The 23,173-nt window shown below is 39.0% G+C and overlaps 1 protein-coding gene across 1 annotated transcript in view; it reads left to right on the top strand.

Annotated features, from left to right (window-relative positions):
- The window catches only part of KCND2 (potassium voltage-gated channel subfamily D member 2), a gene marked incomplete at its 5' end in the record, with an annotated part of 291,466 nt that overhangs the window by 254,582 nt on the left and 13,711 nt on the right, over positions 1-23,173 (top strand). The window contains one exon of the mRNA XM_080636342.1: positions 18,330-18,492. Coding sequence (XP_080492468.1) covers positions 18,330-18,492 — 163 coding nt within the window. The remainder of the gene's footprint in view (positions 1-18,329; positions 18,493-23,173) is intronic.

Here is a 23,173-nt window from a genome sequence, read left to right as displayed (position 1 = left end):
AGGTCTATGCAACCATACATCGTGTGTCCCACAATTCTTACTACAGAAAGTATCATTCCCATCACAAAACAATGTTCTCAAAATTTGTATAAACAACAATATGTACTTTAACTCCTATTTGGGTTTTTCTCCATTTCAGCTTCATCTCCTGTCTCTATAAGCTCTGCTAAGGTTTTTGGAACATTTGCACTACCTTTATTTTTAACTACACATTATTAGCATTGCACCAGTAATAAATCTTGATCATCAACAATAGGGGGCTTATTTGCTATCTTATTTGAATGACTCCAGATGACAGAGGTTGGCTTTCAGACTGAAATTCACTACCCCTTTTTTTGTGGTACTGGCCCGTTGATTCCAGTGGGGATTCATTGGTGTAAATGAAGCTAGAATTTAGTCTACAGTGTTCATATTGTGTCATGCCACAGCAAAACTTTTAGTTTCACTACTTTGAAAGTGGTCTTCATTAAAGACCCGTGGCTTAGGTTCCCTTTCACATTGATGTCAAAACTCTACTTAATAAATGAAATCTTTATATAAGAAGCTAAAGCATATTGTATCTTCAGAGCTTAAAGAACACTCATTACACAAACTGGGAATTAGTTACGGGTCATTATGGAGTTATCGTCCTAGAAAATTTAAACTCAAAAGCAGTTTCTTGTAGTGCTTACAAACATCTTTTGCATTTAAATCCTGAAAACTCCTGTGCAGATTGTTTTTGAAGAAAACAGGTTGTTATCAGTAGTTTTAGCCCTAATCCACCTCCTGCCAGTTTGAAAGAGTATTATGAGGTCTAATCCTGCTCCTTGTAATTCAGTGAATAAGATCAGACAGTACGTGTAAGGGTACACACATTGCCTTTATAGTGGCTGCAGCTGGGAAGACCCCACTCTTCCTTCTTAAGGTGCTCTTGCCCTCCTCAAATACTGCAGATGGGATCTGAAATGGGGTTTTAGGGCATTCTTTATAGAAGAAGGACAAAAAAGATTGTGTTAGACTTCCATGACTGCTACCCTGAGACCTTGAGAGACTAGGATACCAAAAACAGTATTCATGACTGTGTAACAACAGGAATTTTACTCCAACAAAGCAAAATAATTTGTCTGTAAAAGGAAGAGAGAAATATTTTAATGAAGTCTCCCCTCCTAAGTGTTCTTTTTTATGGTGCCACTCAGCCTTTGGTAAAAGCTACCCTGTGGCCCTAATGCATTTCTTGCATAACAGCTCAGCTGAGTAAAAAGGGCTAGATATAATGCAGTACATGACCTCCATAAGTTCATCCCTTTTATGGGAATAGAATAAAATAAGTATCAATGTAATTACATCTGATATTTCCAAAAGATTTTTGGAACAACAACATTTATTACACTTGGTTTATGTTGCATTCTGCTTTATTTTTCAAGTAATATGTTTCATAGGTTTATAAAGTACTTAAGGTGGAGGGTTTTTTAAGGATTAAGTAAATCTGTTCAATCCCTTAGCTACAAGCTAAAATGCATTAATTACTTCAACTGTCATGAAGGTTTGATTGTCTTTAGTGTTTCTCCAGCACTATTTAGGGCTTAGTCCTCTTATTGCAGTGAATACTTGCACTTCCAGGCATTTGGCACCACTATTTCATTCCTCCATTTTGATGAACTCTGTATTTCTGAAAATCAGACTGCTTTTGTTTGATCACTCAGTTGCAATAGTTGTACAATTATTATGTAAGAAGGACAGAATGGATGCAGATGAGCTCTCACTGTCTTCCAGCCACCAGCAACCACACCCTAAAATGTGGCCCATATTATCCACTGACGGCCACAGACCATTCTCTCCTCAGAGTGCCCTTCTCCCTGTTGGATACCAGCAGCACCAAGTAGCAAACACACTGGAGACACAGCCGCTGGGTTGCATGTCTCTTCTGCCTACTCTCTGAGATTACCAACACATCAACTTGTTGCCTCGCTTAATCTTCACAGAACTGAATCACCAAGCAGAAAGACAACGTGTATGGCTGTCCTCAGAGACATGTCTGTAATAATTCCTGAGGAACCATGTCTCTGGGCATCTCTTTCTTCTTTTCCCATGTCCCCTTTGTTCTCTAGGTTACCCTGCTCTTGCAGGGGGGTTGGACTAGATGATCTTTTGAGGTCCCTTCCAACCCTTGGGATTCTGTGATTCATTCTCTCTGTGAGGTTATGCTCATAGAATCATAGAATATCTTGGGGTGGAGGGCACCTTCAAAGGTCATCTAGTCCAACCCCCTGCAGTGACCAAGGAACACCTTCAACTATATCAGGTTGCTCATGTTACGCATATGGTGACACAGATTTATAGGAAGGCAGGATCCCAAAGCCTGTAGGCTATGATCCTACAATCTGAAATTTGAGGTTGCATAGCTCGAACATAGTTCTTATGACTGAGAGGATCAGGGATTACCAGACAGTTGGAACTTTTTTAGGCTACAGAAAGGAGGGGAAAAACAAAGTAGAGTAATATAAAATCAGAAGGAAAAAATACTGCTCAGCTGTGTTCTGATTATTGGCACAGACAGTAATTGCTGCTTTAGTTCCTAAGAAGTTTCTATTAATTTGGTCTTTTCTTTCTTGTGAGAGTTTACCTCCTGTAGATTTTTTCCCATTCCTTCCTACTCTTTCTGAAGAGGAAAAGAGCAGTGGTGCATCTATGTGCCTACTTATTAAAGACATAATGTTGGTAACAGAAAGTGGAGATCTCCCAGCTCCTAGGGCAAATGCATTTACTGGTTAATACTGATGAACTTAATAAAATACTTAATAAAGAAAGAAAGGCCTAGAGAGAGAGCTTGAATTGCTACCTGACATATGAAATTGTAGTAGCACATTTTTGAGTCAAAAGAAAGGAAAACTCTCCTAATATTTACAATCAAAATTTGCCCTACTTTGATAGCAATGAAAAAATTATTTAGTGGGGGTTTAGCTGTCTTACACCCAGAACTGATCTATGCTGTCCGGCACAAATAACTGAGGTCTCACAGTCTAAGTTTACCAGCAGGGTGAAGGATGAGCTAAAATGCATGAGAGGAAAAGCCAGCAAATACAATAGAAGTCACAGTAATAAGACCGCATGATTATTCAGTTTCAGATGCTTGAAATATTTTTAATCTTTCTATGAAAATTATTATTACTTCACCTTCTGCAGTCCTAGAAGGAGTCCTGAGTATGGAAATTAAAAAGATGAGTATGGTTTGTCCCACTGCTGTGCATTCTGGATGTGGTAGTGGAGTAGGACCATGCCCCTTCTGTAAGAAGGGTCCTTACAACTGCAGCAGTGAGGGAAATCAGGGTACTGACAAAGACACAGCATCAAGGAGAACCTCTGGTGTGGTACCAGCAGGATGCAAGGGACTAGTACAAACGTGAGAGGAGAGCATATTCTGAAAAGGGGTGGGAGAAAATGGGGAGGTTCCCTGCAGTAGATAAATTAATAGGAATTATGCAGATTATGTCATTAAGTAATGTGCTTTATCATCGCAAGAAAAAGCATTAACACCAGGATTGGTGTAGTCTTCTCTGCAATCAGGTATAGGTTGTGAGCCAGATCATGAACGTCAGATATTTACAGATGAAAATGGATACTCATAAAAGAAGCCATACTGGAGTGAAGAAAACTATAGCTGCAAGTGTATAGATTAGAACCCAGTCTTCATCAGAAGTTATACTTCACTTGAAAATATAGCTTTCAAAAAAATTAGTTTTGAAAAAATTGAACATCTCTGATTTTCAGACTACAATGACCCTTTATGTCAAACCTCCAGGCTAAAATTCAGTTTAAGAGTCCTTGCAATCATGAGACAGCAACTCCTATCTCACATAGGAGAGCAGAAGTCACTTCTGGAGCTAAGTGTGTGCAGCATGACACAGCACGACATGCAGCCCTACTTCTCACTCCTCTGCCTCCTGTACTATGTAACAGCTCAAAGCCAGCGAGTCATTTCTTCACCCATTCCCTAGACACACAACCTCTGTACAGAGCTGAAAATCAGTGGGGACCAAGGGCGGAATTATCAGGCAGCCCTAGCACAGTTCATAGAAAAGCAGTGCTGTGAGATATAGAATCGTTTTGCACCAGGATTGCAGTACTGACTCTTCTCCCAGGATGCCTGCCTCATGCCTAAAGCTGTGCAGTTATAATGTGGGCACAAACAATACCTACAGTACAAAAGTCAAGAAGGAAAGGAAGGAAATCAGTGTTCAACACACTGAAAACAACAAACCTGACAGCAGAAGAGGACAGAAGACTTGCTATATGAAGGTCTCTAAAAAGAGATTTATACTCAGTGAGAAGCAAAGCTAATTGAAAATGCATAAAAAGGAGAGGGTTTGGCAGTCCTCATTAAATTGTGCCTGTTGTTGTAGAGATAAAAGAAACACAGTTTGAAGCAAAAGGTTGAGTAGAAATTTAAAATCCAAGGACAAAATTTTCAGTGAATGACACAGGCGAAATTAAGTATGAGGGTTGGTTAAGTATATTGGTTAGAGTTCCTGGTGGATTTTAACAGAAAGATAAATACAGTGAATATAGTTATATTTGAAGTGGAGACAGGTAGAGACTGTGCAATCATTCTTTGATGCTGTTGTGGACCTGGAGGTCAAGCTAAAGAGAGCGGCTCAGGAAATGATCTTTCAGCTATGGTCAGAGTGCTAGTCAGGAAGAGCTTACTTGCTTAGATACTGTTTACATCTAGGGGTCCAAAAACACAGCCAGCAAGGCCAAGATAAATGATCAACAGTATTGCTTTTATAGTGTTTTCAATTAACAATGTGATTCTAAAGGTTCACAGTAGTTCAAAGAACGCTGGTGTGTGGTCAAAATGTTCAGGAATCAGTGATTTGGGGAATTTGCTGGTTGGTGCATAAGCAGAAGGAGCCCATATGTACAGCACAGAAACCATTACTGAAAATCAGGCAAGTTTTACAGTGCTTCCACGCCAATGTCTGACGTACCACAGCATTTTTTCTGAGCACGACACACAACCTTCAGAAGGGGAAAGAATTACAGAGGAGGCATAATATGAATGATTCAGAAAGTCTCGTGTCACAACCCTGAGCACTGCAGTACCTAATTATTAACGATTTGCACACAGACTGAGCCAAATGGTGACGAGAGAATTAGACACTTAAAAATGGAGTCTGCCCTCTGGGGAAGGTCAGTGTAAGCCAGTTGGTGAGGGAAAAGCCAAAGCAGTGCTCTGGGACTGAATACCTGTTCCCTCACAGAGTCCAGATCCATGCTACAATGAGAGCTACATCCTCCAGAGATACATATGGAATCATCATCTTAAGTGAAACAGATGTGTCTTTCAAAATCTGAAGAAGGAAAGGATAAGACAAGGCTTTTCTTCCAAAAGGTAGCAAAGTAGGTGCAGGTGCTCCCTCTGAATGCCAGCCTCAGTGTTTAGTGCAGTCAAACCACTGTCAGAGACCTGGGATCAAGAAGATTTTCTGCGTGAGGGATTTGACCTTCCATGAAAGCTCCAGTCTCCAAAAGCTTTACTTAGTGTTGATGGGTATTTTCTCTATGTTGTAATTAGAATGAAGAAAAGCAATCAGATAAAAAAAATTACAAGACTTCTTGTAGCTGTGATTTGATTGTTCACTTAAAACAGTAACAAATTTCAGGCTTGGCTTGCTGAATATTCAATCATTTTATGAAACAGGCTGCATAGAAGGAGATTGAGAAAATCCCTTTCCAGCATTTCCTATATCATGATTTCTTGAGTACACTTGTGTTGTATCTCTACTCACATCTCTCTGGGAAGAGAAGCCTCACATGACCTCCAAAATCCTTGCTTTTACCACTGGGCATCTGGCAAATTTTCCATAAAGCTCTAGAATTTTTAATGAGCTTTAGAGAGTTTGCATTTAAAATGTGATGGAAAGGATATGTAGTGGTCCCAAAGCTCCATTTCTGAGGGATCCATGTGAAAATTCAAGGGTTATCAGCAGTCTCTAAAAAGTTAGACTTTGAAAGGGCTCTGGCACAAAGTTTTTAAATGTACACAATAGAGAGGGAAGAAAATTTAAAAACAGAGGAAACCCATAGAAAATTTATTTCTTTACTACCTGTAAAAAAGAGTTGTTTTGGTCAGCGTTATGAAGCCTTATGTCTGAATGACTGAGAGGATTGGTAGTGAGAAATAGAACCTCTCTGCTATGGGACATGAATTCAAATAGGAATGGTTTTAGTAGTGACAGAAAGTCATTACCATGTCATTGCAGTGTGCTAATATTTAAAGATTCATTGGTGGCTTAAGTCCAATTACCAGCACACAAGAAGTCACGTTACAAAATGCGCTATCAAAACTGACAGAGGCAGGCAAACCCACGTCTACTCTTCATAACATGCTGCTACATTTCCATATCCAAACTTATCCATTCAAAGTTGTGTCAAGACTCAAACCCAGTGTGGTTAAGCATTCAAATTCCACACTGCACGAAAGAGGACTTTAGTCTCCTAACCATTGATTCAATACTTCCCATGTGTAATGATTACAAATTTCTCTATTTAAATAATATAAACTAAGCAATACCAAGCTTTTACAGCCTGTAAAGGCAGTGCCTGGCAGCTGGGAGGGTGAGGATTAAGTTGTCTTTGGGCAGGGCAGCTCTCACAGGCTTTTGGTTTCTTTTCAGGAAAGGGGATATAACTATGCTCAGCGGAAACTAATTACCAGGAAACTTTAAGAGGATTGAATGCTATACATTCCCTCAGTTCTTTCAAGTTTTGGAGTGATTCAATGCTGGTGAAGAGATGAGTTGTGAGGAGCCTTGAGTGAACTCAGAAGAGGCTTCGTTTTGCTAAACTTAAAGTATGTGACTTGTTTCATTTTTCCTGTACTTACCTGAATAGGCTCAGGAATCCCTGAAAATTGGAAAGGAGGAAAAAAAAAATATAATTATATCAAAGGAAAAAAATACTATATAGTCAGGTGCAGGTAGTAACTTCCACAGATGTATTTTCTCAAATGTATTCTAAACAGAAAGGAATGAAAAATGTCATGAAAGAGGAAATAGCTGAATTTCAGAGGCGCAAAAAACCAGTATACGTTCTCAGGAAAATTACTCTCTTGACTGCTAGCTAGAGAGGGACACTAAGGTTCTGGACTGTGATAAATCTAGTGCGCAGAAGTTGTACAAAGAAACTATTATTACCTTAAAGGTAAAGTTCTTAGTCTTTATTAAGTGTGTATATGTATCTAAATATATATATGTGTGTGTGTATAAAAAATATACTACTGTAGTTTTTACTCTTGGCTTAACAGATTTAGAGCTAGCATTAGAGAAGTATTAACTGAAGTATTCAATATTTGGCAGAGATCCCTAGAGAGTTAGGCCAGTAGCAGTGTCACACTGACACAAGCTTGTTTGTGTTTTTCAGCTTTGCCTGAAGGAATGTAAAAATAACATTGGTCCATTGGTGATTGTGTTGACAAACAGAAAATTAACTTGGTTTAATTGGGTGGTGCTGAACATGACACAAGAGCCTGTTTTCAAATTAGGTGAAAATATTTGAAGCAAAACAAGTAATAAATAGTAGGTTGGGAGGATGGGGAGTCCTAATTATTTTTAAAGGGAAGGAAATAATTCTGGTTTTGTTATTTCAAAAACACTTTTCAAATATTTTTAATATCAGTATTTTCATATATTAAACTCCAGTGTTTAGTCCATTAGGATGGGACTAAGTAATGCGGAAGAAAAAACAATATTTTTAAGTAGGAAGGTGTGCCAAAAGACAAACCTGCACTGCAGACTGGGGACTTTGTTAGTACTTTGCTGAAAAAAAGCAGAACAAGGGGTTCAGATTTGCTGGAAATCATCCCTAGATCTTGATTTGCCTATTGGAGTCCTGAACAGGATTACAGCCAGCAGTGGCTAAAGTCTGTGTCAGTCAGAGTTTTACTTGAACATGGGAGCAGCTGGATTTGATTCCCAAGTGAAATCAGCTCACTGATCTCAATGCTGTGCCCAGTAGCTGTGACAAAATAAAGGCTCAGCTGTCCTTACAAACTTCCACAGCACTTTTCTAGTGTTAAGGTGATTTATACTTGGAGCAGTTTGACCTGATGGCTAATATATACTCAGGAGAAATTTAGGAATGGATTAGCAGATCAATGCTTTGTTTTGACTTTGCTGCTATTTAGCACAAATATTGCATCAAAAAGAACATCTGTAGGAGAAATTAATTGCATAAAAGTTTCAGCAATATTTCTGGGATGAGAACTGGATCCAAAAAGTACCTATCACTAATAGGAAAATTCTCCCCTCCACTGGTGCAGGGTGGCACATCAGAACATACCCCTGGGCTTCAGAAAGGTGCATTTGAATCTGCACCTAGATCTGTGCTTCACAGCTCAATCCTAATTTTAGTCACAATATTGAAAGGTTTTGCTAAAGAATGAGTTCCTAGAAGAATGTAGAAATGTGCAACTCTGGCATCTTCCACATGTTCCTGAGGTGTCTGAAAGAACAGAGAGCATTCACAAACCAAGGCCAGGTGTGGGAGATCAGTGATATTTAGCAGCTGCCTTTGGAATCGTTTCCCAGGAAGGATGTGTCAAACCCTCATCCATCCTGCTGGGAAGCAATGGAGCCTGCAGCTGGACTCTCTTTACAGCCAGCCTTGTTGTAGTCAATAAATCTCACATTGTTCTCATTTACTACCTATACCATGGGTTCTTTATTCAGTATTTACTAAGCATTATGGCCAGACCCTCAACTGAAGACATAGTCCATCTTTCACCCCTAACCTTTAATATGAAGAGTGGCTAGAGATGGTGGTACTTTTGAAGGTGGAGATTTTAATATCCTGAGGTTCCTGTTGCTTCCAGTTAATGTCTCAAGTAGTAACTGGTGGAAAGTCTTTATACTCTATAATATTTGTGTCAATTTATTTAAAATGCTGAGCATTTGGGATTGGTGTGCATTCATCCTGGTTCCTATATCCTCGTTTCCCTGTGATACATAAAACACTGTCTCTTAACTTTGTATTGCTTTTTAGTCCAGTTCTCCCAATAAAGGATTTTCTGAAAGAACAAAGGAGGAAAATAAGGAAAGAAAAATCCCCAAAAATTTTCATTCACGGGACAAAGATGCATTTCCTGATTTGTTGGTACAAATCTAAGAGTGCTTTTTTTTCCTCTACTTAGCACAGGTGCTTGGTGAACTATGCCAGTTCAACGATTATTTTGTAATAATCGTCAAAAGTCATCAAAAGCCCCATGCTGTGCCAGAAGTCTTAACAGCTCCTTTTCCTCTGACAGTGATAGAAATCTGGAGAGTAAGGCAAAATTTGCCAGCTCCCACCAATAAATATTTGTACAGAGAAATTGCAAGGAATCACATTTTAACATTGTGAATAATCATGGCTCACTGTCCAAGTTGACACCAGAAAAATAAGCTATTTTGAAATTGTCCATACCTCTTCTTTGAAAACTGTGTGCTGTTCTGGTCTTGTTTTATTGTAAATAGTATAAAAGTATTGGAGAATATCCAGAAAAGGGCAAAGGTATGATCAAATGTAGGGAGTAGACTCTGTATGAACAGAGAAAAACGCTAAAAGTAAATAGGTATGAAGACACAAATACCAGGAGCAAGGTGGCTAGAGATCATGCACCGGCTGCTTTACTGAATGCAAGGACCTGGTTGAGGGCATCATACAAAGCAAGAAGCCATGGCCAGAACAGTCAAAAGGACACTGACCACAGAACTACCAAACAGTGCTGTGAATGCCAAAAATGTGCATGGATTTAAGGATACAAAATGAAGCCCATGGAAGTGCAGTCCATTAAGGATCACTAACTACAAAGAAATTGCAGTTCTAGTACTTCTTGAGTTATTTATAAATAGTTGGAGGATGGAAGAGCATTCAAGGATATGATTTTCCCTATTTGTTAGTTTGCTTTATGTTAAATTTTGGAATCTGAATACTAGGCTAGGTGCAGCTTTGGTCCGGGCTATTACTGGTATGCTTTTGTTCATTTCTGAACCTTGAACCCTGAAAGATCTGGTCAGTTCATCCTATATATCTGTTTGTGTGTGGGCACATGCAGTGAAAAAAGGAACTGTTGAAAAATCAGGTCCTGACTAAGTAAGTAACACAAGTCATTGATTTTTAGAAGCAAAGACCTTGGGACATTTTCTCTTAGGGAAGTAAGTCAGAACTACGGCAGCAAAGATCAAATTGTCTCTTTTTTTCTTCCTTTAAGTTACTTTTGGCTTCACATAAAATAGAATGAAAAAATTGAGTGTCTACATAAGGCCCCAGAAAATGGAAACTCTCTGAGGAATTAAGGAGAAGTATATTCCTCCTGTAATTATTTGAACCATCTTATGAATTATTATCCAGCCAAGCATTTTGTCTCTGCTTATCACCATGGTATCTTAAAGACTTGAAATTCTGATTTAATATAACAAAGTAATAAATGGATTCTATGTTGATTAGATATAGTATTCTTAAGGGCTAAAGACTTTCAAGAAATTAAGATATTTTTACCTACCTCTGTCTCATTTTTCCAAGTCTAGCCCTTGGTCATTTCACATTCACATACAGTAGTGTTTTAGAAATAGAATTAGATCCTAAAAAGCAACTTATATATTTTCCAAATTGTGAATGTACAGGTTGAATCCTTATGGCAACACAGTTGAAATGCTTATTTAGAAATTCCACTTAAGCGTATTACCAGTAGCAATTTAAATTATCTGTTGTTGGATGTAATGTTAAAATAAATGACTAATTAGTGTCAACTTGCCAGCATTTAGTCACCAAGCAGCTTGGAAGCTCTAGGGAACAGCTTTATAACAATTTACAGTACCCTACTTAGACAAGGACACCATTTTGCAATTGTCAGATATAATTTGACATCTCTGTAATATTGCTTTATGCATAACACTTTCTGCTCTCAAAATGGATAGTCTTTATTCTTCACTGATGGTCTTTGTTCAACTGGTCTCAAACTTAAAGTGATTAACTGATATTTGCTACTTTACAGTGTATCTGCTTAGTCCTAGAGCTAGACTTGGTGTAAAGGCAGTTTATCGAGATTGATTTATTCATATATCCATGCGAACACAAAGGTCGTTCTTAACCAGTCACTCCTCATTTGTGGAGTTTGTGGCAGTTCAGCTGATGGTTTTTATTGCTAACAGACAGTCCTTCATCCACTGTACTAAACATAAAATCCCACCCAATACAGGGCAGATCTCTCAGCAGGTAAGCATAGAAGCATAGAATCATAGAATAGCTAGGGTTGAAAAGGACCTTACGATCATCTAGTTCCAACCCCCCTGCCATGGACAGGGACACCAGTGTGCTGTGTCACCGTGGTGGGCGACACTAAACCATGTCACCTAAGGCTCTGTCCAACCTGGCCTTGAACACCGCCAGGGATCTCCATCACAGGAGCTGGTGCTGGAAGCCTCAATTCTGAGGTCCTCCATAACGGGCTGTGTCATTACATCATTTTTTAAAAAGGCCGAAAAGGGGGTTGGGAACACAAGGCAATGCCTGCTGCAGTGTGCAGGGACCCTCAGCAGTGACTGTACCAGTGTCACTCTCAAGTTTTGTCAGCAGAAGGCACAGGTATTGGTGAGGGCCACACAGGGTGAGGGCACCTTACTTGCCACAAAGCTTGCTACCACGTGAAGGGTTGTGTGAAGCTTCCTTTGCCTGCAAACTCTATATAAGGCCCATTTTCACCTATGAATGTGGTTGATGGCCAATGCATAGTGAGAACCCTCATGATTTAGGTAACACTAGGAAAGGCAGCTTGCAACTATTGCATCAAGAACAGTTTTTCTGCCGTGTTGCTTTTCTTATGCATAAAGTGTCTGATCCAGTCAGAAATGTTCTCTTTTTCATAAAAACAAACATGCTTATTTTTGCCTCTAAAATCTGGGGAAAAAAAAAAAAAAAAAAATGCCACCTCAGTAGTTTGTCTGTGTAACTGTAATGCAGCTGTTAGGAGTCTGCTGAGTTATAGCTCTGGTAGCTCAAATAGCCCCTATACAACATCATACTTCTGTGGTGCTGTGCAGCAGCTCAGGAACACTTAGGATATTACCTTTTCCTGTGAAGTGAGGGAGAGGTAACAAAAAAGATATTTTTTTACCTTTTTGGATTTAATATTTTATGGTAAATGAAAACAGAAGGAAATTGGTTATCTAGATCTCTGTCTTGACTGCAAGAAACCAGGAGTTTCCTTGGGCAAGTGATTCAACTTTTCTATGCAAAAGTTCTCTTTTTTTGACCTCCAAGTACTAAAGCACACCTCTATAAATCTGTTTAAGCTTCTTGGGTGAAAGCTTTGGTGCACATAGGGAAAAAAGAAAATCTCTGCATTTTATTAGAAATTTTGTATCTCAGAAGCTGGTAATTCAGCCAGGGGCAGAGGCAGTTGTCTGACTCTCTTGCACTGCAGGATGGAAAGCCCAGGGAGAGCTGCCGCTCTTGAGAAGCAGACATGGTTTTTATCATTCATGAACAGTCATTCTGGCTGGTGCTTGGAGGAACTTCTCTGGACCCCAGAGAGGAGCATGTCCATCACTACTGAGCAGAAGAGAGGGCTATTGCAACACAGGGACCTTCACAGCAGTGAGAACAACTTGGAAGATTTTTTACAGTCTATGCGGTGTCTCCCCAGGCTGGAATAAAATTTGGAATAATCTATGTAATGTTCCACATCTCACACTAATGGCAATAGTTTGTATTATTAGAAATTACTTTTCCAAAATCATAAGGCTATTTTAAGACCTAGGTAAGGCTGCAAATTCATCATGATTACTGTCGGTGTCAGAGAGGTTGGGAATTGCTTTTCTTTCCTTCTCCACTGTGCTGGCACATAAGCACATGCCCAGTTGGGTGGCTGGCTCCCTAAATGCATTAGCCGATGAGCAGCTGTATAACCTTCACTGACAGTCTCACCAAAGCAGCCTCTTGGGGTTCTGCCTGTACAGGAAAGGCCATTAGCCCAGGCAGAAGGCAGGAGGGCAGCAGGTTCATCCTCATCCCACCCAGGTGCATAAAGCATTCACTGTGCAAAGAGCAGGCAATCAGCTGGAAAATGGGAGCGTAGACCTTGTCCTGGAAAGGCAAGGAACTGTTCCATTAATCAGCTCCAGGGCAAGAAGCTTGAATTCTGCCTGGATGACATGTGAAATCCAGTGGGAAATATGATTTGTCTCCCACACATAAAAAGATTTTCCATGCTGGCTTCTACAAAGATTTTGTTTCCATGGATTTCATACCATTTCCTTTGTTTTCTGGTCAAAAATTCAATTTCCTTTAAAATAAATATTAACAAGTTAATTTTAATTGCTTTTTGTTTATTTTACAACTCCATTATTTTCTGTCATGTGTCACATGTTTGAAAGCAAAAATGTTACTAGCTTTCCGTTTCAGCAGATGTATGGGAGCAGACAACAGACTTCAATCAATGTGATATTTTTTTAAAGAATGTAAATTAATTCGAAGGCGGTGGGAGAGGGCACATGTATTTGTAACATGCATTTTAAGATATTTTGCATTTACATTTATTTTTAATGGCGTTTATGCCCTCTAATGTCAGAAAACGTTATTGCAAGGTAGTTTTGGTTTTAATATTGACAATTTTTTCCTCAACTGTGTCTGTCAGTATCAGACTAAACTATTTGATCTTTAGAAAAGTACACATCCTGGATTTATTTCTACTATATATGTTCTACAGTTTCACAGTTTTGGTGTAGAGGTCACCTTGGTGGGGGAAGGGGAGGTTTCTATCCAAAGTAAGCTTTTCCAAATATGAATTTCCAATGTGTCAAACACACACAAAAATATTGCTAAATTACAAGTTCTGTGATTACTTATTTCATCCTCCAAAATACACTTATTTTTATCTTGAAAAAAGAATTACTCTTGTGTTCAAACAGAAGTTAAATAAGCAACATTGTCTCTCTCATTTCTTAAGATTGTTAAAAAAAAGGCCTTCTCTGGTTGCATCAAGGAAAAATAGCTAAAAGTATGACTTGTTTCAGTAAAAATTCAGACCTTTGATTTATGAAATATTTGATCTTAGAGCCATCAAAACCCAGTCTTTATTAGACTCGGGAATAACATAAATCATAGAATCATAGAACAGTTAGGGTTGGAAAGGACCTTAAGATCATCTAGTTCCAACCCCCTTGCCATGGGCAGGGACACCCCACACTAGCTGATGGTGCCACAAATACGGCCTCTGTTATCTGAGATTTCTTGAATTATGGGTGTGAAACATCACATATATTCCACACATCTGTTAGAAAAACAGTATTGATTTGGTAGGTGGATGACCTATAAGGTCATCCTATAAGGATCCTATAAGGACCTATAAGGATGACCTGTAAGCTCTGCAGTGGCAGTGCTTAGATTACAGATTGGGCATTCGTAAACCCAAATACATTCATGTTTCCCAAGCTCCTACAAAACCTCAGCCTTTTGTGTGTATTCAGGCTTGTTTTATGCTACCAAAGCCGTCATGCAAAGTGCTAAATCATGACCATGCTATGCCAACAGTACTGTGAAAGATCCAGTAATTCCAAAATGAAGGAATTCACTGGCTTCCTCTCTCACCTTGTATTAAGGTGTCAAATATGCAGAAGTGGTTGTCACCTGTTGAATACAAACAAGTGAGACAAACACACATGATTTTAAATCCATTCATCCCTGAATGATGTCACTTTGTGAGTAGATAGATATCCATGGACTGCAAGCGATAGCACTTGTCTGACCTTTCTGGACTACGTCTAGAGAAACCTAGGCATTAGTTTGATCATGTAGTTTCTGACTTGTGATTTAATAAAACTTGATTGGCACTTCTAACTTGTCATAGACTTTTCCCTTCCCTTTTTGGCTAAAGAAGTAGAATGCACCTGACTGATAACAGGGATCAGTACAGCATCTCTTTTTCTTCAATCATCCAGAGCATACAATATTGGTATGACACTTCTGAGGTTAGAAAATCAGATTGTCAGTACAAATCATAAATGCCCAAGGACTGACTTGAGCTTTGGCCACAATAACAGACATATGTGGAACAGACTATATGCAAAACTATGAAAAGACTGCAACTAGAGAAAAAAACATGTAAAGGAGAATATGTTTGCATTTCCAGTCTGAAGAGCAGTGAAACAAGCAGGGTAGCACTAGATAAAACCTTGAAATTGTTACCTTTTGAAGAGTGACTCTGTGAAAATTGCTTAATAAGACTCCATATTTTTTGTGTCTCCATGACTGAAGAAATCAGACTTTCTGTGGAATTTTGGATTTGTTTTAGAGATCAATTATAATTTTTCCACTTTGAAATACAAGCATCACAAAACTACCTTGCCATCTGAAAATAAAGTTATGTTCTTTCTTAGTTTAGATTTTATAAGGAATAAAGCCATTGCAGGTGGGGGTGAGAAGAAAGTTTCCCTTCATTTTATGTCATCCATTTCCATTGGTAGCATTCAGTGATACATGAGGTATAACTAATGGTAATGTTTAATCCAGCAGGAGGAAGTCCATTAACAATTCTGGGCATGCCTACATGAGACTAAAATCTGTGTCACTGTCCAGGAGAGCAAGTATGTTCCTCACCCTGTGCAGGAAAGCTAATTTCTTGGAAGTAATTTTTTCTGACCATAATTTTATTTCAACATCCCCAACACAGTGTTCATCAACAGGAGAAAAACTAGTTATGTAAGAGTTATTAATGATGTGAAAGATATTATTAGCACTAAACTGTGGACAAGCAACATTACCTTTGGAAAATGTCACCGTATTACAATTTATTCAAGCTGAAGTAGAAAAATAATCAAAAGCAAGTTATTTTAAAATAAGAAATATATCCATTTACCTGTCATTTTACCCAGAAGGCAAGAAAAACACTGCAAAATACCTTCATGTATCAAACAATCCTTATATTCTTATTTCACTCCATAACACTGAAATACTTTGAAAAGGCATCTCCTTGAGTAGGTCCGCACATAAATACTGAAATGTTACAGATGGATCAGCTAATAGTTCCTGTCACTACTCCTAAAGCATCAGTCTGCACTTGGTTCACATAATTATAGTGTCACATTATAAACAGGATGAACTATATCCCTGAGCAACATCAAACCAAATTAATTGGAGCCAGCAATGCCTCCTGTCCACAGCAGCCACCAGTGACTATATGAGCTTATGAAGGTTCAGAAATACAGGATTTCAAGGCATCTAACTAGGATAGGCATCTAAGTACAGTTTAGGAATATTCTTAAAGAGATCTGTTCCAGTAGTGCTGCGCTTGTGTAATTTTTAAATTTCAAGATCTGGTTGTGCCGGGTGTGTATAACTATATAGTGCCTTTTAAATAGCTTTCTGCTGATACACTTTGATTCAATTTAAGAAAATACTTGGATTGTATCTAGAAGGCTGATGTAAAACAATAATGAATACTACACCAGCAATGATTATCAGTGATAAGATCCTGGGACTTCTCCCCCAAGCTCAGCACCCTGGCCCCATGCCCACCACTCTCCTCACTGCTCTGCCTGAAAAAAAAGGGAGTCAGTTAGGTGTTGGGGATCCCGTTTGTCAAAGGGACCTTGAAAGGTCATTTATTCACTTCCCTGCTCAGAGGAAAGAACAGCTGGGCATGCATCACTCCTGACAGCTGATAGTCCGCTCTAGCTTTAGGAAGATAAGCACCAAAAATGCCTATGATGTGAGATGCAAATTTATGAGAAGGACAGCATGATCTTTTTCTTGTATTTTTCCAGTTTTATGCATCTTGTCATTAAGACCAGCTATATTAATAGTTTAGAAGAGGGATTCTATTACATGATGTATTTTATTCAGTCTTGCATGTCACAAAATCAGAAACTATAGCATTCAAATTCTGAGCAGGTGTGGGAGGGGTATTAGTAGAAATATTAATGTATTTTTTCCTGTGAATATTTTACACTTGATCATGTTTTGTAAATCAAATAAACATTTATTTTACACAAGATGATCTTTGTCAGTAGTTTAAGACTTGATAATCTATGTTATATCTGCCTGGATGACAACTTATTTGAATATTTATGTTAAACCCCTTACTCCTATCTTACAAAATTCAATCTATTCATCTTCACCTACAAAGCAATACATATCCTTCTGACATATGCTGAGCACTCATTGCTTGAAAGTGTTCTCTAAGCCCACACAGATTCTCCATCATCTGATATCCCCATCCACTTATCCCCTCCTGGTGATTAGGTGCAGGATTTGTACCATGTGACTTGAAGACTGGCCTCATCTTTATTATTTTTCCATTTCCTGCTAAGCAGACAAATTTTGTTTTCTGTAGCATTTTCCAAACACTGCTCCTCCTGCAGTTTTATTTCTAATCTTTTCTTGTGTTAACAGTTTATAATCTTTTGTAATAGGGAATGTGCTACCTCCCTTCTCACAAGCATACTAAACATGCATGCCATGATCAATGTTTAATAATAACTCAAAATCTGAATGGTACTTGAAAGTAATTTATCTCTTTATTAAATTCCATAGTATATAATTACTTATAGAATATGGCACATTACAAAGTGCAATGAACTGATATCTCGTAATAAGCTGTCACTGAATTGCCTCTCCATATTTCAGTAGCACTATGTTTTTACTTGCTGGACCAAACAATACGCGGTATCATAAACAGAGATAGTAGCTCTAGTAATTCTGAGCACTGTCAGGAATTGCAGTTAGAATTTGTTTGGTTGCTTGCTTGTGGGTTGAATTTTTCATGTTTGCTTTTGTCTAGACCATAGATAGGACCTCTAGAGCTCAGCTAGTTCAGTCACCCACTCAAAGGCAGCCTATCAACAACAGTAGGTTAGATCAGCAGTGCTTTTGTCCAGTGAAGTACTGAAAATCTCCAGAGATAGAAATTCCACAATCTCCTGGACAACCGGTACCAAAAATGTGCTAACCTCCTAAATGAAAGTACTGTATCAACTTAAGTGAGACAACAGATTATTCAGCTTGACACCTAACTTACCAAATAGTGTCCCTGTGATCTTGCCAATGGAAAGTGATGAGTTCTTCCAACAAGCAAACAGAGTAAAGACTTAAATTCAACACCAATTTATTTTTTCTTCCTTAGCAAGGTCTCTCACTCTCCAGGCAGCCTGAGAAGACTACAGCAGGTAAAACATAGATGCCCACAGTTTGATGGACAACACTGGGAATGCAGCAAGTATTATTTGCAAGAGAAGAAAATCTATTATTAAATTAATTCATCTTGAAATTCAATATTTAAAAACATTTTGCTTTTTTTTTTTTTTCCTTTGATCCAGATATGGTGACATGGTGCCAAAGACAATAGCTGGCAAGATTTTTGGTTCAATATGCTCCCTGAGTGGGGTCTTGGTCATTGCTCTGCCAGTTCCTGTAATTGTCTCCAACTTCAGCCGTATCTACCACCAGAATCAACGAGCAGACAAGCGCAGGGCACAAAAGGTGAGCTCCTAATTTTTTCCACTTCTGCTATTGAAAAATTGATAACATGACTTTCTATATTTTGTGCATCCTCAAAATGAGTATTTCTTAGCAAAATAACTATTCTATATATGTGTCACACACCTAGCTTATGTCCTAGATGCAAATACTGTGTTATTTTTAGTAAAAACAACAATCAGACAGAAAAAAAAGAAAACAAAACACAACATGGTTCATTTATCTTTTGTGTCAAAATTTACAGATTTACTGTTGTGGTAATTCATCCTACTTGTTAGATTAAATCTAGTATTTTCAGGCAATTGCTGCAGTTCCACCCACTGAAGATCCTTCTGTGTTTCTCACGCAGACTTTTTTTCCATAAGCATCTCCTGAGAAAAAAAGAATAACTAAAAAGAAAAAAACCCTCATAATGATTTCTAATGTCTCTCTTAGCAGCCTGCTCTACTAATCCATGTGTTTAATTCCCAGGTTCAGTCTCTGGGGAATCTGATTATGGGGGAATTTGTCTCCCCAGCGCCTACTTTGCTTAAAAGGCTTCAGAAAAAAAATAAAAAACTTAGTCACAAAAAGCCAAAAGCAAAAGTCTCTTTTTCCAGCTTCCTTGATTTGCTGAGTCTATCACTAAAATACCAACTAGCTCTACAACAAGACAGTTCCCATCCCTGACCCATCAGAGCAAGGTCAGGAGCCAGGAAGAACTATTTATTGGAAGAGCTGCAGCCAAGCCTGGGCAATCAGCTTCCACTCCACATCATGGCTAGCATACTAATGCCAATCTACTTTGCCCAACCCTGCAACGCGAAGCATCTTAGAGAGCTTCCACTGACACCTGAAGCTCTGATAAAGGAGGTGAGATGCATTGCCTTCTGCTCCTCTGCTGATGGCTATTGAGATGAGCAGTTGCAACACAGGTTGCAAGATTGCCAAGGCTAAAGTGTCAGCACTTGAGCTTTTTGTGGTCCCATGGCCTCTATTCAGGGATCCTGAGTCTCCAGAGATTCAAGGAGAGCAGGATCGTTGCCCACAGAGGTGTGCAGGTAGGCCATTGCTGGAGACTGCATACATAGACTGGGGAACACAGCCAGCTGCAGGCTTCATCTGCCTCATATACACAAAAGCACCAGATTTAAAGATACAAAATTGCTTATTTCTGGACACCTTTTTGACTGTTTTCTTCACGAAAAGGAAGTGAAATAAATGTACACAGTCATACCTTAAAGGAGATACAGAGGTACATGGCCAAGTCAGTCATCATCTCAGGTTGAAAATATTGCACCCTTTAATGGCCACACCTTGGAAGAATGCTGTCAGATGAGGAAAATGGCCATAAAAGAAAACAGGTGTATCGCAAAAATGTCGTACCTTTCTAGAAACCTGATTTCAAGTAGAGGCTGCTTCAGTGAACCAAATACCATACCTTACCTATCTATTAATTCCACCCACCCTTTTGCATGCCATTTTGTCCCACATGCTAGTTCTAGCTGTGCATTCCGCTCTCTCAGAGCGGGGATATACAGAGACATGTCACTTCTGCACTGCGTTGTTCCTGCCAAGAATTTTTCCACTTCTGTTTGTGTAATGGCAGCAGACAAAGAACAGTATATGTCAGCCAAAACACAATGCTTCATTACTGTGCCTCCAAGCATTGCACCAGTCATGAGTAACATATCTGCTTGATCCCAGCAATAAATGTGCCTGTTTTGAGCTTTCATAACTGCGGACACAACCAGCCTTACTTCATATAGAGACAGTCTCCTACTGCATGTCAATAAACAGAATCTTCTATGCCTGCTTTACACTTGCTGGTGAGAAAAAGATGGACACTAGAAAATACCTTGCTTGCAATAATTAGATTGGCAGACTGGCTATTATTCCTCATAATCTCTTCCTGCATAGAAGCTGCTTAATAACTGACTTTTCTCCTTGCTAAACAGTGAACTCGTTGTATGTTTCAAACAGGAATATGAAATGATAAATGGCAGTCTTGCCAAGTGTTTTTTCTCTGCTCTCCAGAACAATGCCGACAATAAGGATAAGAGATTTCTGACTGTGTTGGTGCCCTTCTTGCTTCAAAGAAAATGGCTTTGAGGTCTGATTGACTTAGCACTGATTTATATCTCCTCACTCATTTATATCTCCTATTGCAAAGCTGATCTCTGTCAATCTAAAATGACTGAGATGTTGAATATCTGAATATCGCTCTGAGAGACTGAAAAAAAATCAACAAAAGGCATTTCTTGGGTACTGTATACCCCATATTTAGCAATATATAGCTATGAAATATAGCCTTGCATGTCACAGAAGGGTTCCATTGCATTGCATAAGAATATTCAAGCAAAAAGCTCACATTATTGAAGTTTGAAATTCTTTCTTCATTCAGTACAGTAGAAGCTTCTCGCAGCTTTCTGAAATAAGTATTCCCCTAGGCATAAACCTTATTCTTACTGTCTAAGGCTGAAGAACATAAGCTTGAAAGAAGGGGCTGGTTCATGTAGCACAGCATGAACCCCTGCAGGCAGTGGTACCTCCCGCTGGCTGCAACAGCTTCCATCTGATTGTGGGAGTTGTGTACTTGAATTGTGTAACTTACTTTATCAGTATCTCATGCAAAAGTTTAATCAAGATAGTCTTCAGAAATGGCGAAACATTTGGTCTGTAGGGAAACTCAAGAGCAAGTTCTCTGTTGAAGTTGAAATCTAGTACAGCAGCACTGGCAATTTTCAGCAGAAGAAAAATTTGTGACTTATATTAGGTTTGTTCAAGAGCCATGTGACCATCAGCTTATGCATTTACTGAGTTCTGCACAGTCATTCAAGATTAGATAATTCCATTTGTTTCGTTTTGGCCAAAATATGCTGTACATTAAGGCTCAGGAGAAGATGGAAGAAGAAATCTTGAATTTCTCATTTTGAATACATTTCAAAGGAAGATCCTGCTTCCAGACATTGAATATATTGTAGTTACCTTTAAATCCCACTTTGTAATAGAGCCGATAGGTCATCAGGAGAGGCCAGCCTTCCACTGCACTACGGGAACTCACTGACAATCAACATAAACAAAAAAAATAGGTGAAAATAAAAAGCAAAGAAAATTCATCTGTGCTTATCAGAACATTTTCTTCTATCAGATAATAAGGTCCAAAGATCTGACATACCCTGACAATTGCAATTCAGGGCAGAACTAATTATGCCCTGTAGTCTTACTGTGACTTTTCCTCAAGCACATTTATCACTACTGAGACAGTTCTGAAAAATCCTATTTGTGAAGCTTTTCTCAGCTATAGACAATTTCAAGAGGCCAAGTTATTTTGGTTGCCCATCAGTGCCTTCAGGTGGCAAAGTTAATGACAGATGTGTTGTGCCTGGTCCATGTGTAAAGGAAAGGACAGAAAAAGAAAAGTTTAGGTAAACTTGGATACAATTTCCTATTCCATATTTGATGGGTATCAAGGGTTAAGATATGGCTAGACCCTCACAGTGCTATATTCACTGGGATGGCTACCAACACAGGGAAGGGCTCCTCTTGGAACCTGTGTCTGGCCACCCAATGGCAGCTTGGCTGTAAAGCTCCATCCTATGTACTGCTGCAGCTCTTATGATGACAATATCCACCTTACCCTGAATGAAGCATTCTTTGCTAGATGCCTTCTCTGTTTCCCATACATTTTTCTGCATATTTTGAAGGCAAGAGCCTTGTGTTGTCTTAACCAGCAAGTCCTAAGTGTGGGTCCATCTGCCCACTATTGTTCATTAACTGATAACTGAAGAAGCCTTAATTTAGTTACCGAAGCACTTTATCCCAAGAGTGACAAATGGTGCCCCAACAGAAACCTAAACAACTACCATCAGCTCCAAACCCTGACATAATACATAAAACTCAACCTGAATCTTTCATGTGAGTATGGTTTTCTATCTTCATATAGCAAAATCTATCCTAAGGATTGGCTTGGCTTTATTATTTATTGGTTGTGCATGATGTATTTATCTGTCAATTTATGAATAATTATTTACTAGATAAATATAAGTAGCTCTCAAATAAACTGCAACAACTGCTTAACAGCACCTGGCAGTCTAGAGCTGAGTGTTTGTAGTAGGGAACCCTGCTAGCTATTATGACTTCTTAAATTACATAAATAGGCTATTAACCTCAGTGGGGTTGCTAGGACATAAGTAACAAAACAACTTACCCAAGATTTCTGAATTTAGCACAAAAGCATTGTAAAGCTTGTGTTTACTGAACAATAGAATCATAGAATCATAGAATAGTTAGGGTTGGAAAGTACCTTAACATCATCAAGTTCCAACCCCCTTGCCATGGGCAGGGACACCTCACACTAAACCATGCCACCCAAGGCTCTGTCCAACCCAGCCTTGAACACTGCCAGGGATGGAGCATTCACAACTTCCCCAGGCAACCCATTCCAGTGCCTCACCACCCTCACAGTAAAGAATTTCTTCCTTATATCCAATCTAAACTTCTCCTGTTTAAGTTTGAACCCATTACCCCTTGTCCTGTCACTACAGTCCCTGATGAATAGTCTGTCCCCAGCGTCCTTGTAGGCCCCCTTCAGATACTGGAAGGCTGCTATGAGGTCTCCACGCAGCCTTCTCTTCTCCAGGCTGAACAGTCCCAACTTTCTCAGCCTCTCTTCATACAGGAGGTGCTCCAGTCCCCTGATCAT

The sequence above is a fragment of the Psittacula echo genome, assembly GCF_963264785.1.
Source record: "Psittacula echo genome assembly, chromosome: 1".
Lineage (NCBI taxonomy): Eukaryota > Metazoa > Chordata > Aves > Psittaciformes > Psittacidae > Psittacula > Psittacula echo.
This window is presented reverse-complemented; position numbering and strand designations above follow the sequence as displayed.